This window comes from Sciurus vulgaris (assembly GCF_902686455.1).
Source record: "Sciurus vulgaris genome assembly, chromosome: 17".
Classification (NCBI taxonomy): Eukaryota; Metazoa; Chordata; class Mammalia; order Rodentia; family Sciuridae; genus Sciurus; species Sciurus vulgaris.
The window spans coordinates 50,443,973-50,457,533 of NC_136478.1; the positions used below are offsets into that span (position 1 = coordinate 50,443,973).

Below are 13,561 nucleotides of genomic sequence, written 5' to 3' on the forward strand. Positions count from 1 at the left end.
TCGGAAAGAGGTCACCGAACAGAGCTTGCCATGTGACTAACAAAGTTGCCAAGTGAAAATCACTCCCCCAACCTAAATTTCTCCTAGCAGCACACTTGATGGTCCTTTATCTTGAGTTCCAAGAGCAATGACACCAGAATTATTGTAGCTTGTGATAACTGGGGACAGGAGTGGGAGCGATATAAAGAATTGGGCTTTGTACCTTGAACCTCCTGTTTCTCATTTGATATTAAACACTTTTAATATCTTTTTGGGGGGTTGAGGGTTACTAGGAATTGAATCCAGAGGCACTTAACCACTGAGCCATATCCCCAACCCTTTTAATTTTTTTGACAGAGTCTCACTAAGGAGCCTTGCTAAGTTGCTGAGGCTGCCCTCAAACTTGTGATCCTCCTACCTCAGCCTCCCAAGCTACTGGAATTACGGACACGCACCACCATGACCTGCCAATATTAACATCTTTTTTCAAATATGACAGTATTATAAAATACTGAAGATATTAAAAAAGAGATACCACCAGGCATGGTGGTGCACACCTGTAATCCCAGCAGCTTGGGAAACTGAGGCAGGAGATTCTCAGTTTTGAAGCCAATCTCAGCAACTTAATGAGGCTGTAAGCAATCTAGTGAGACCCTGTCTCAAAATAAAAAATTAAAAGGGCTGGGGATGTGGCTCCAAGGTTAATTGCCCTTGGGTTCAATCTCTGGCACCCCCCCCCCTGCCAAAAAAAATACCATAAGACCCATGTCCCCACTTCCCAGCTTAGGAAACAATAGGTCAGATAGTTAGAACCAATTTTGGCAGCAGCCCCAACCAATCCCCTCCAACAGTAACTACACCCCGGGACTCCGTGTCTTTACCTTGCCTGACTTTGAACTTTTGCTACATTAGTATTTTGCTTTTTTAAGTTTACATAAATTATCAGATTTTTTTTCTTACTGAAAATGATTTGGCCAACATTCATGGCCTTCGTAACTCTCTGTCAATAAGCCCTCTCCAGCCACGCATGGCTCTGCTGCCTCTCCCGTCCCGTCATAGAAATTCACGGTAGGAGAGGCGAGAAGAGCTCTGATTATGGGAAAGAAGGCAATTCCATCTTGAGGGCTGGCTTTTCAGCATGCCTTCTGAGCCTGTTTCCACTTATGAGAATTGAGAGGTGAAGATGAAGAGCCCCTTGGGAGAGACATACCATTGAACAGAAAAGGCAATCATTGTGTTCCTTAATTATGGGTCTCAGCTTTACCTCCAAACAATAGTATGATCCTCGTCCCTGCCACGTCCAGTTGCAGAACTGGCGTTCCCTACGGCTGAGGGGGGGCGTGGTGCCAGGTGACTGTACTGCTATTGGTGCGCCTGGGAGACAGCCAACAGATAGCAAAGGAGTGAGCACCCGCGGCAATTCGCCCGGAGCCTTTTGTCTCCCTCGGGCTCCCGTTCACCCACCTTCTCTCTGCGTCCTTATTGGCCGCAGCCTCGACTCCGGGCGGGAGAAGAGGGAGCGAGTGGGCGGGGCCCCGTGGCGTCAGCTCAAGATGGCTGCCTCGGCGGCGCTGTTCTCGCGCTTGCGGAGCGGGCTCGGGCTCGGCGCGCGGGGGCTGTGCACGAGGCTGGCGACGCCGCCCCCCAGAGCCCCAGACCAGGTGAGCTGAATGGGGGTTGGGCCCAGGTTCCCGGGCTCCTCCCTTAAATTTTGGACGTATAGCTGCCACCTGGCCGTTCTGGGATGCTGCACCTCAGGGTGCTGAATGGAAATCCGCCTGCGTTTTGGGGGTGCTTCCCTACCTGCCAGGGTGGACATTCGCTCCCTGGGATGGATGCTGGGGCCCCAAGTGCATCCTTTGGATCTCACCTCCCACCCACGTGGGCGCCCGGGGAGGTCACCTCTTTCCCCATGTCAGTGAACCCTCAGGTGATAACACGAGAGGGAGGGACCCGGGACGCTGGGCTTCCAGCCTGGCCTTGCGGATATTTTCTTCGCGTTGGCGGTGGTAGTGAAGTAGACGTCCGGGCATCGGATTTGACCTTCTTCCATGTCGACAATCCAATCATTCTGACCTCCCAAGTTCATCACTTCCGTTCCCTATTTCCCATACGAGTTGCTCCTCCCTGTCCCCACTCCTGTCCCTTCTTTTCTAGACCCCGCTGTCTTAGGCCTTAGGAATCCGGATGTCTTAACTCTTTGTCTTGTCCCTTGTGTCTAATGTCCCCCTGCTTCAGGCACCCCAATTTTCAGTGACTTGATCCCTTAGTCTCCCTGACCTACCGTGCTGGTCTTCAGACCCTCCAGTTCTCTTGCCTTCAGGGTCCTGGGTAAACTGACCTGTCAGTTTTTGAATCCCTGGATTTGTTGCCCTGTACAGTCTAGTTTAGTCTCTCCCAGGGGACCATCCTCTCAGCTGCCCTTCCAGGGACACAATGCTGGGGGCTATGTGGGTGTCTTCTTGACTTCTGATCTTGATTCTACTTGGAGTAGAGGTCAGTGTATCCTGACCTTGTCTCTCTTCTCTTTTTGGCTAACTGCCTTCCCCTGCCCCTCCCCCAACCCACAGGCTGCAGAGATTGGAAGCCATGGGAGCACTAAGGCCCAGGGGCCACAGCAGCAGCCAGGCTCAGAAGGTCCCAGTTATGCCAAAAAAGTTGCACTTTGGCTTGCTGGTTTGCTTGGAGCCGGTGGGACTGTGAGCATCATCTATATTTTCGGTGAGGGACATGCCCCTGCCCCCCAGTTTTGTTCTGCTGGCCTCCTGAATTCTGTGGAACCACGCCATCTTTCCCCATAGTGGCTTCACTGATCTCTGACCCCTCAATAGGACTGCCAATTAGGACACCTATCTTGAAAACTGGAGAAGTCTCCTTTCTTCTCCCTTCTACCCCTTCTGTCTCTCTCGAGTTGGTTCCTGTACCAACTGGAAGAAGGGAATATGGAGGAGGTTGGGCCTGGACCAAATGGAAGAAGGGAATATGGAGGAGGTTGGGCCTGGACCAGCTTTCTACGCTGTGTCTTACCTCAACTCCCAAAAGTCCATCCTAGTCCCCTCCTCCCTTGAATCTAGGATGCCATACCTCTAGCCCTGTCCTTCAGACCCAGGAGTCCAGGTCCACTGACACATACTCCACCCTCAAGACCCAAGAGATGGGGTCCCCATTTCTCTCACTCGTTTTGTCTCCCTTGCAGGAAACAACCCTGTGGATGAAAATGGTGCCAAGGTGAGGGAATGCAGCCTTGCCGGAGGTCCTTCCTGTGTGAGGGTGGCTTCCCTGTGGTTTGCTCAGGCTTATCTCTGGTGTGGAGTGAGCCTCTCCCTCCCAGGGACCTTCTCCTACTCCTCTCAGAGGCTTTGGAGAACCTTTATGTGGGTGTGATGGGGTCCCACCCCTACCTTCCCAAACCTTCCATTTTTCTCTCCACCTCCCAGATTCCTGATGAGTTCGACAATGGTGAGTAAACAAACTCAGATTCTGGGGTCCCTGGCCCTCCTAATGTGCCACTTAATAGGCACAGTAGCTCTCCTGCTCTGGTGCCTCCAGCCCCTCCTCCTCCTATTGGGGGGTACTAGGTGAGGGGCAGCAGCTGGATGGCTTGGGGGAGGGGCATTATAAAGTTCCAGCCCCCTTTCCTGGCCCCTCAACCCAGGAGCAGATGGTCAGGGACTGATGGGGGAGGGGAGCCTGGGTGGGAGGGCTTGGGCAGTCCACCCCCAGACACATGGCTTCCCTTGCCTTAGATCTGAGCATCTGCAGCCCCTAACCCCTGCTTTATGACAGCCTCTTTTTTTTTTCCCCCTAAGCTCTGACCCTTCCAGGCTCCTCATTTCCAAAACAATGCCTCTTTCCTCCCTCCCTCTCTCATTAGCCAGCTTTTGATGGGGAGCTTCTGAGAAATTGGATACTAGAGAGTAGTTGTCAATTCTGTCACACCTGGGCCTTCCCAAGAGAAAAGTAAAATTGGTGGATCCAGAAAGCCACCTGTTTGTGCTGGGAAAATTTGCAAACAGGCATGTTAATACACTGATTGTTTCAACTAGGCAGGGGGGTAAGTATGTTGTTTTAACTGGGCAGATATAAAATCATAGTGGCTTCAACAAATCAATATGCTGATTTAAATTGGGCAGGTAGACATGCTGGTTTAAAATGTGCATATTAATTAGTTTAACTGGTTTCAATATTTTGGTTTTTAAGAAGCTGGCCAGAGGTAGAACTGGACTGAAAATACAGCCTTGAAATGCACACTCATGGAAGTTTACTGTTTTAAACTGAATCCAGTGTGTTCGTGTAAGCCAGGATTTTTCACCTTCAGCCCTTATTGACACATTGGACCAGATCATTCTTTGCTGTGTAGGGGACTGTCCTGTGCATTGTAAGACATTTAGCAGCACCCAGGATAATTATATCTACATACTTGGTGCCAGAATCATGGCCATCAGTCCCGTCCCCAGGGGCTGGGGTGTGGCTCAGTGGTAGAGCCCAGGCTTAGCTTGATGAGATCCTGGGTTCAATCCCAGTATCCAAAAAAAAAAATGCTCTCCAAACATTGTCAAACTTACGGCGTTTGAGGGGTGGGAGCAAGATAAAAGTGTTCCTAGTTGACAACCTCGGGTTTAAAGCACACAGATGTCTGTGTTCATTGTGGTATAACTAATACGCTGGCTTAAAGCAAACAGATCTAGAAGCTTGGTTGCTCAGAATGGACTAAACACTGACATAAGGTCAACAGGTTTTTATGTCTGAATTTTAAGTGGACCGATGTGTAAATGTTGTTTTGATACCTGGTGTGTGTGGAAGTAGGTATTCACTTTAAAACTGGGTAAGTGAGTAAATATCTTTGTTCCTACCTGGGACCTGGAAATAAGCTGATTCTCAGGTGGATGTGTAGGCCTGTTGTGTATCTAGTAGATCACAAACCCATGGTGTGTTTGGAAAGCGAGCAGCGGCTTATCTTGGAATCCTTTGTGCCTGATGTTCTTCTAGATCCAATTCTGGTACAGCAGTTGCGTCGGACATACAAATATTTCAAAGATTATAGACAGGTAAGCAGGGACCTGGGCCTGGTCCCTACCTTCCATCCTCAGCCCCCAGTTTCTGTGTCAAGCACCCTGTCCCTTTCCTCTCCCACAGATGATCATTGAGCCCACCAGCCCCTGCCTTCTCCCAGACCCTCTGCGGGAGCCGTACTACCAGCCGCCCTACACACTCGTCTTGGAGCTCACTGGTGTCCTCTTGCACCCTGAGTGGTCGGTGTGTCTCGGGGAAGGCAGCGGGTTGGGAAGACCTGTGTGTTGGTGGGGTGCTGTGGGACCTAGGGGAGGACTTGTCTCTTCCCACTGCCTCACTTTCAGTGCCCACTCTATTGTGGGTATGCCTGGGCACACAGGAAGTGTGCCAAGAGTTGGCTCTTGCTCCAGACTCTAGTTCTTAGCCCATGTATTCCCAAGCCCTCAAGAACAGCGAGAACCCTGGCTCTGGGAATCGTCTGGCTGGCTGTAGGGCTCCAGGGGCCTCTTGGTTGGTGGCTCACTGTCCTGTCTCCCCAGCTGGCTACTGGCTGGAGGTTTAAGAAACGCCCAGGCATCGAGACCTTGTTCCAGCAGCTTGCACCTTTGTATGAAATTGTCATCTTTACGTCAGAGACTGGCATGGTGAGGCTCCAGGGCAGAGGAGGCACAGTTGGTGTGGGTGGAACAAGACAGAGCTGGTAGGCCAAACCCAGCTGACCTTTCCTTGGTCCCCTAGACTGCGTTCCCACTTATCGATAGCGTGGACCCCCATGGCTTCATCTCCTACCGCCTGTTCCGGGATGCCACGAGATACATGGATGGACACCACGTTAAGGTGCCATGTAGGGGTCATGGTGGGCCTCTGGGGTGGTCATGGTGGGCCTCTGGGGTGGGCATTCTAGCACTGCCAGAAAGAGGGCTCAGCTTAAATCCTAGCCTCAACCCTGCTCGTGATTCTGTACAGACCTCATTCTCCTGGCAGAACCTGAGCTTGGCGGAGCATTTTGGCCCTTCTTCCTCCAGAACCTGGGGGAGTGGGGAGAAATGGGGTCTCCCTAAAGAAGACAGTTATGGGTGAGGGGTAGTGATGTTGAGTTTTGTCTCTCTGTGTCTGTAACTGGGTGTTTCAGGGACATTGAATAACCACAGTAGCTTTTGTGAGCCTGTTTGGACTTGGTTTGGCTTGGGGTTCGTTCCTGTGGCCAGTAACACATCAGGGGTCTGGGCCTGGATTCCATGTGCCCAGGTGTCTCTTGGGCTTCTGTCTGGGTCTTGGTGGTTCTGGGGGTCTGTGCTGGGATTCAGCAGTGCGTGGACTGTGACCGCAGGTCTGCGTTGGTCTGTGTGACTCCCCATGTACCGCTGTGGGTCCAGCTGCACCTCTCTTTCTGGGCAAGAGGTTCCTCGACCCGCAGCATATCACAGTCACTGGGCAGTGGTGGTGGAACACGCCAGGGCCCGCCCCTCCCAGGAGGGCCTGAGTCCACCTGGGCCTAGGAGTCGTGTGGCTAGCTCCTCAGGAGCCCAGGGCTCTCCAGGTCGAGTCTGGGAGACAGGCCATGGTGATGCCCTGTGTGCGTGTGTTCCTGGTGGGGTGGGGAGGGGCGCAGGTGGTGACCTGACCTGTCACCCACTTGCAGGACATTTCGTGTCTGAATCGAGACCCAGCCCGAGTGGTAGTTGTGGACTGCAAGAAGGAAGCCTTCCGCCTGCAGCCCTACAATGGCGTCGCCCTGCGGCCCTGGGATGGCAACTCTGATGACCGGGTCTTGTTGGACCTGTCTGCCTTCCTTAAGAGTAAGACCGACCCCGCACCTCCTGGCTCTGACCCCAGGGGCCCTTAGGATGCTGACAGAGGCTTGATTCTGCCTTGTCTTTCCTGTCAAACTGGCATCACACCAGGCCCCAGGTTCAGCCTCCAGCACTGGAAAACAAACAAAACTGGCAGTTGAGGTTCAGGAGGTCTTGAGCATCTTGGAGTCCCGAAGACTCCCGTGTTTGGGTGTTCCTTTGGAGTGTTTAGGGGCTCCCTGGGAATATTTGGGGAAGCCTTTTAGAGCACTGAGAAGTGTTCTAGGGAGTGCTGATCTGGGATCTGACTTTGTCCCTGTGGGCCTGCCTCCCTCGGGCCTCAAGCCTGGCTGACCTCTCCCTATCGTGCCTGCAGCCATCGCACTGAACCAGGTGGAGGACGTGCGGACTGTGCTGGAGCACTACGCCCTGGAGGACGATCCACTGGAGGCTTTCAAACAGCGGCAGAGCCAGCTGGAGCAGGTCAGGACTCAGACCCCACCCCTGGATAACTTCTGGGGCTTCCCGAGGAGGCTCCCTGAAGCAGCCCATCTCCACACTGTCCCCTGGCTGGCTGTGTGACCTTGGCAAATACCTGCTCTCCTTTGCCTCAGTGTGTCTCTAACCTGGGGGTATAACACAGCCTTCCTGCCAGGGCTGTCGTAAGGCGGGGTGGCCCGCTCTGGGAAAGGGAGTGTCCTTGTGAGCAGTCCTAGGGACTCCTGTGGAGGTGAACTTGGGGTTTAGAGCAGGTCTGGAGGGAGGTGTCCATGGCACTTGGCTGAGGGTCTGGGGGGGAATTCTGCTGGTGTGTGGATGGAGTTAGAAAAGATGCTCAGGTCCAGGCTGAGGTCGTCCAGATTCTGGGTTGACTTTGGAGGTGGGGCTAGAGCCCCTAGGTGTCCAGAAAAGGCTCTGGAGGCTGGGGTCAGGGGTTCCCCCATCCTCAGAGTAAGACAAGGCAGTGTGTTGAAGAAGGCTGTGGGTTTTGGGCCTGGGGTCTGCCCAGTATCCAGGATGGGCTCTAGGATCTGAGATAGGTTCCCAGGCTACAGGTTGGGGCCCTGGGATCAGGGGAGGGTCTGTGAGAGTTTTCTGCCTGAGAATTGCTGAGGTTCAGGGCTGAAAATATGGAGGGCCTGAGAGCCTGGGGCTGAGCTCCTGTGACGCAGCTGGCCCTTGCCAGTGTATGAGCGGGGCCCGCGTGTGGACTGCTCTGCTGTGTGGGAAGGGAGTCGGGCCTGGGCCAAAGTCTAAACAAAGGCTGGCTGCTGGGCTGAGGCTGGGAGCTGGTAATGTGGGAGGAGGCCTGCCAACCCAGCTGACCCTCTTCCTCCCCTGTCCCCTGACCCCAGGAGGAACAGCAGCGCCTGGCTGAGCTCTCCAAGTCCAACAAGCAGAACCTCTTCTTCGGCTCTCTCACCAGCCGCTTGTGGCCTCGCTCCAAACAGCCCTAATACTTTGGGCCTCCTCAAACTCACTGCCTGGGTCCAAGGCCTCAGGCCCCAGTTCTCCCAGACCAAGGCTTGGGCAGCCATGTGTCCAATAAAGTGCATCCCAGATGCCACAACTCCTGTGTCCGGAGAGTCTGCAGATGGGGCATCAGGGTGCGGTCCGGGACTTGGGTCATCCTCCCACGGTGGCCAGCTGACTGTCGAACAGAGTGGGGCTCTGTTGGATCAGGGCTGCTTTGGGCCTGGCTGTCTGGAAACGTGGGTCTCTGCTCGGCTGTATGATCTGCAAAAGTGCGTCTCTCTGGCCTCAGATTCCTCGCGTGTGGAGAAAAGGAGGGTGGAGTTAAGACAGGTAGCGTCTGTGGAAATAAAGCCAAGTTGAGCTGTGGTTGTCTAGAGAAGGCCCACCTCACGTGGGCTGCTCTCCTTCTGGCCTGCTGTGGCCCCATGGGAAAGTGGCCTTGGAGTTGTTTGATCTTCCAGTTTGTCAACAGAAGCCAAAAATTGGGATTTTATTTATTTATTTATTTATGAATGAATGAATGAATGAATGAGATGGGGCCTCTGTCTGTTGCCCTGGCTGATCTTGAACTCCTGGGCTTGAGTGGTCTTCCTGCCCCAGCTTCCAGAGTAGCTGGGGGCGCTGTAGGACTGTGCTACCGTGCCTGCCCAGAAATTGGAATTTTTATATCAAATCTTGCATTCGTTTATTTTCTGCAGTGCTGGGGTAGAGCCCAGGGCCTCACGCACAACTGGCCGAAGCTGAGCCCCGAGCTCCACCTCCCCAGACCGGCAGCCGCCCTGTGCAGCAGCACTGTCTGTGATGTCTGCCATCCAGTGTCGTGGCCAGCGCCTGGTGAGGCTGTGGCGTAATTGAAATGTGGCTAGTGTGAATGATCAACTGAATTTTTAAAATTTAAGTAGCCACATGGGTCTCCTGGCCCCCATACTGGAGCACAGCTGTGTGTTAATTAAAGAGTCCGGGTTCCTGACTGTCCAGGTGCAAACGCAAGCTCTGCCACTTCCCGGCTGGCTGTGTGATCCTGGGCAAGTTACTTTACCTCTTGGTGCCTCCGTTTCTACATCTACAACACTTTCTGCCTCAGACTGGGCTTAAAAGCAGAGGCCCATCCACTTAGGCACTCAGGTGGTAGCTGTATAAATCCAAGGAAGGCACCTCTCTGACTCAGTTTTTTCATCTCTAAAATGGGGTGATGTTGGTACCTTAGAGTGATTGTCAGGAATAGTGACATTCCCAGTTCAGGGATTTAATGTATCTACGTGGGCCCTGCTGTTACCAAGCCACAGTGATTGTTCATACATGGAAATACGCTGAAACTTTTTCACTTGAAATGTCTTTCTACCCCGCCAGATGTGGTGGCACATGCCTGTAATCCCAGCAGCTCAGGAGGCTGAGGCAGGAGATCACAAGTTTGAGGCCAGTCTCAGCAATTTAGCGAGACCCTGTCTCAGAAAGGGCTGGGGATGTAGCTTAGTGTTAGAGCACCCCTGGGCTCAATCCAAGAAAAAAAAAAAAAAATGCTCATGGGCATCTGCAAACACAAACAACCCAGCCCTGGGGTATTCTTTCTAATCCAGGGAGCTCACCCACGTTCTCAGGGCTCCCCAGTTGCGGGAAATTCCTGGGTGGAGGGAGGCCACATTTGTTTTGCATATGGCTTTGAGGAGAAGGTGGGAGCAAAGCTGTGAGTAATGTGTCCTGGGGGAGTGGGTGGTGAACAGGGAGCTCCAGGGAGGGAAACAGCGCATCCCTGGAACCTGAGGGGCCTTTCCAAAGCCCCTTCAGTGCAGGAAGGAAGAGGTTCATCCACTGGCCCTTCCCTCCAGCGGTCTGGAGTGACTTGAGCCCGGAAGCTGTGGCATTCTGAGCCACATCCCCAGCCCTGTTTGCATTTTATTTAGAGACAGGCTCATGGCACCTGCTTTGTGCCCATCAGGGTCCCCAGAACCCTGCCCACCTTGGTGCCAGCTCAGCCCCTCTTGCTGTTGGGTGACACCTGCTAAAACTGAGGGTGGAAGAAGAGGATCTGACATTGCACATGACGGGCAAGGGCCTGGGCTCATATGCCCTGGGCACTCGGGCTGTGTGGTGCCATGGGTCTACAGATGCTCAGGGTGGGCTGGGTTAAAGCACACCCCAGCAGGATCTGAGCCTCCAGGCCACACCCCTCAGGTTCTGTGGCCCTGGCAAGGCCAAGCCTGCAGTTCCTCACCCCAAGGTGTTCACACTGGTTCCTCACTGGCACACGAACCACATAGTGGCAGTGCCACACTGCCGGTCCCAAGGTGCAGCAGAGAACCAGAGGGACAGGGAGCCTGCCCTCACACAGCTGGTGGCCCACGGAGGAGACTCAGTGCCCAGGTATTTCTTGGGAGTGATCAAGGATGAAGGAAAAATAAGCAGTGCCTGGTGGCGCATGCTCAGAATCCCAGTGACTTGGGGTGAGGCGATCAGACGCCTCAGCAGTTTAGCGAGACTATGGGAAAATGCGAAACTCTGGGGTACCGCTCAGTGGTAGAGTGCCCCTGGGTCAGCCCCAGAAGTGAAAAGAAGAAAATGTGGGGGACACAGGGTTTGGGACTTGGAGTGCTATTTTAGACTTGATGGAGCGTAGTTGAGCAGAGCCCAGAGCAAATGAGAGCCCCGGGATGTCTGAGTGCCAGGCACGGTCACCTCAGGGCCTTGGCACTTGCGGTTTCCTTTGCCAGAAGTGTTTTCTCCTAGGATCCTGCAGTTAGTCCCTCACTTCCTTTAGGTCTCAGCTAAGATGTCACCTCAGCAGGCCTTCTGTGATCTCTAAGGTTAGCATATAAGAAAAAGTCCCAAACAGCCAAGAAGATGGTCAGAAATCCTCTGAAGTACCTTTCGTGCCCACGGGACATGAGAACATCCATGGAAAACACCACTATGCTTGGCACGAGCCCTTCGTACAGACTAGTTATTTTTTTTTTAAGTTTATTTACTCATCTACTTTTTGTTGGGGGGGTGTACCAGGGCTTGAACACAGGGGCACTTGATCAATGAGCCACACCCCCAGCCCTAATTTGTATTTTATTTGATGACAGGGTCTCACTGAGCTGCTTAGCAGCTCGCTTTTGCTGAGGCTGGCTTTGAACTCCTGCCTCAGCCTCCTGAGCCCCTGGGATCACAGGCATGTGCCACCACACCCAGATCATTCATTTTTTGTGGTGCTAGAGATCCAACCCAGGGCCTCATATATGAGAGGCAGGTGTTGGCTATGTTTTTTATGTGAATATATCATTTCAACAGTTAAAACTAGAAAAGAATATTTTTATTGACTATAAAATTAAAAAAAAATTTTTTACTCATCAATGGACCTTTATTTATTTATATGTGGTGCTGAGGATCAAACCCAGAGCCCCACACATGCCAGGCAAGTGCTCTCCCCCTGAGTCACAACCCCAGCCCCTTGACTATTTTTAAGAGCATGGTTAAATATTCTTTAATTTTAAAATCCATGCCTGTACTTAGCACTAAATAGTTGAATTTAATAATATTGAATTTTATTTATCTGGCATATAGACATAGATGCCAATTAGGCTGTTACATTTTAATGACTTTATTGAAGTATAATCACGTGCTATAGAATCCATTCATTTTAGCTGGATGACATTTATGAAGTTAGGCTGTCATCCTTCCAGTCTAGTGTTAGAACGTCTGTCATCACCTCAGAAGGATCCAGAAGCATCTCTTCTGCCTGTTTGCGAGGACTCCTTCACTGCACCCCAACCCCAGGAAATCACTTATCTGCTTTGCCTCTTGAGATTTGCCTCTTTCTGTCACTTTTCTTAGTAATGGAATCAGCTGGCTTTGGACTTAGTTTTCTCTTTCTAGGTTTTTAGGGCAGAAGCTTAGGGTACTGATTTCAGATCCTTCTTTTTCAATGTTGGTGTGCAAGATGTCGGTTTGCTTCTCAACAATTCATCCCACACATTTTGATACACTGTATTGATTGTCATTAAGTTTGACATACAGTTAAGTGCCCCAAGTGCTATTTTTAAACTTAAATTTTTTTTAGATATATCAAACCTGGAATCTGTTATTTTATCAAGTTACCCAGAAGTTCGCTTCTCCCACAGCTAATTCTAATACTTGTGCAAATCCTGTTTGAATATCTCCCATGATGGGAGGCTCACTCTCCCACCTAATGCTAATCTGCTGCCCAATAATCCAGGCCCATAAGGTCTGACTCTTTTCTTTGGGGGTCACAGAATCTGAGTAGTGAGGCTGTGGAACAAGGACCTCAAATGTCAGAAACCCACGAGATACTCTGAAGGCACTGGGGGGGCTACCCAAGAGTGTGCAGGGGAAGGATATGGCCAGATTTGTGCTCAGAAAGGCGACAGGCCAGAGTGGTTGGGGCAGAGAGATGGAGCCGGAGCAGAGACGACCCTGGTCCCCTTGGGGAGAACATCGCTAGAGCAGGGAGGGAGAGAAAGACTGATAGGCTGAAAAGGAGCCTGGGAGGTTATCAGCTGGCCCACTGCTTCTGGGCTCAGACCCTCCCCTGACTCCAGTGTCCTCAGGATTAAGAGGATGCTCTGGATTGGATTCTTCTATTAATTACAAATTACTTAGCACTACTGTATGCCTCACTTTGCTGGCCTCTAGAAGAGAAATTGTATTTAAATTCGACCTGCATTTTTCCCTAAAATTATTAGCCTCTGAATTAATCCCCCTACCCCACCCCCAGGACAAGACATTGAGTTTCCTCCATCCAACGGGCTTTTCCCTGAGCACAGAGTGATCGTGACCAGGGGCTGGGACATCTGCCCTAACTTTTTTTGCTGTGGTCCTGGAATACTAAGAGGTTTCTGGGGGGTCCGGGGGTGCCCCCACCGCATTCGTCCTGGGGCGGGAGAGCGGCTAATGGTGCGTGAAGACGAATTTCCTGCCCATTTGCTCCTCACACCTTCCGGAGGCCAAACGGGCAGCCCAGCTGCGGCCGAGGGGGAGGGGCGCGGCCGCCCGGCAGATGGCGGCATTTACATACAGCTGAGAGTTCTCTTTGAGGCTGGGGCTCCTCGCCCTGGCGTCTGGTGCGTCTGGTGATGCAGGGTTTGGGAAGGGTGGCTTTGTTATCAGAAGGCGGAACACATGAGTGCCAGCGCGCGCGCACACACCCAGAGGTCCACAAAGAACCCCCGATCCTCATCGTATTCATTCACAGCGACATCCGTGGACCTTCCAAACCTAGCCACCACACACACACACACACACATACACACACACACACACACCCCTTAGTCATTCACAACCTCGTGTCTTTTAGCCCACAT

At 52.2% G+C, this 13,561-nt stretch overlaps 1 protein-coding gene across 1 annotated transcript; it reads left to right on the plus strand.

Annotated features, from left to right (window-relative positions):
- Nucleotides 1-1,483: 1,483 nt before the first annotated feature.
- Nucleotides 1,484-8,355, plus strand: TIMM50 (translocase of inner mitochondrial membrane 50). Its single transcript, XM_079117393.1, has 11 exons — nucleotides 1,484-1,640; nucleotides 2,550-2,700; nucleotides 3,176-3,207; nucleotides 3,417-3,438; nucleotides 4,969-5,027; nucleotides 5,116-5,235; nucleotides 5,532-5,636; nucleotides 5,731-5,829; nucleotides 6,635-6,791; nucleotides 7,162-7,268; nucleotides 8,141-8,355. The coding sequence occupies exons 1-11, from the start codon at nucleotides 1,533-1,535 to the stop codon at nucleotides 8,240-8,242; spliced, it is 1,062 nt and encodes a 353-aa protein (XP_078973519.1). The 5' UTR covers nucleotides 1,484-1,532; the 3' UTR covers nucleotides 8,243-8,355.
- Nucleotides 8,356-13,561: the final 5,206 nt, after the last annotated feature.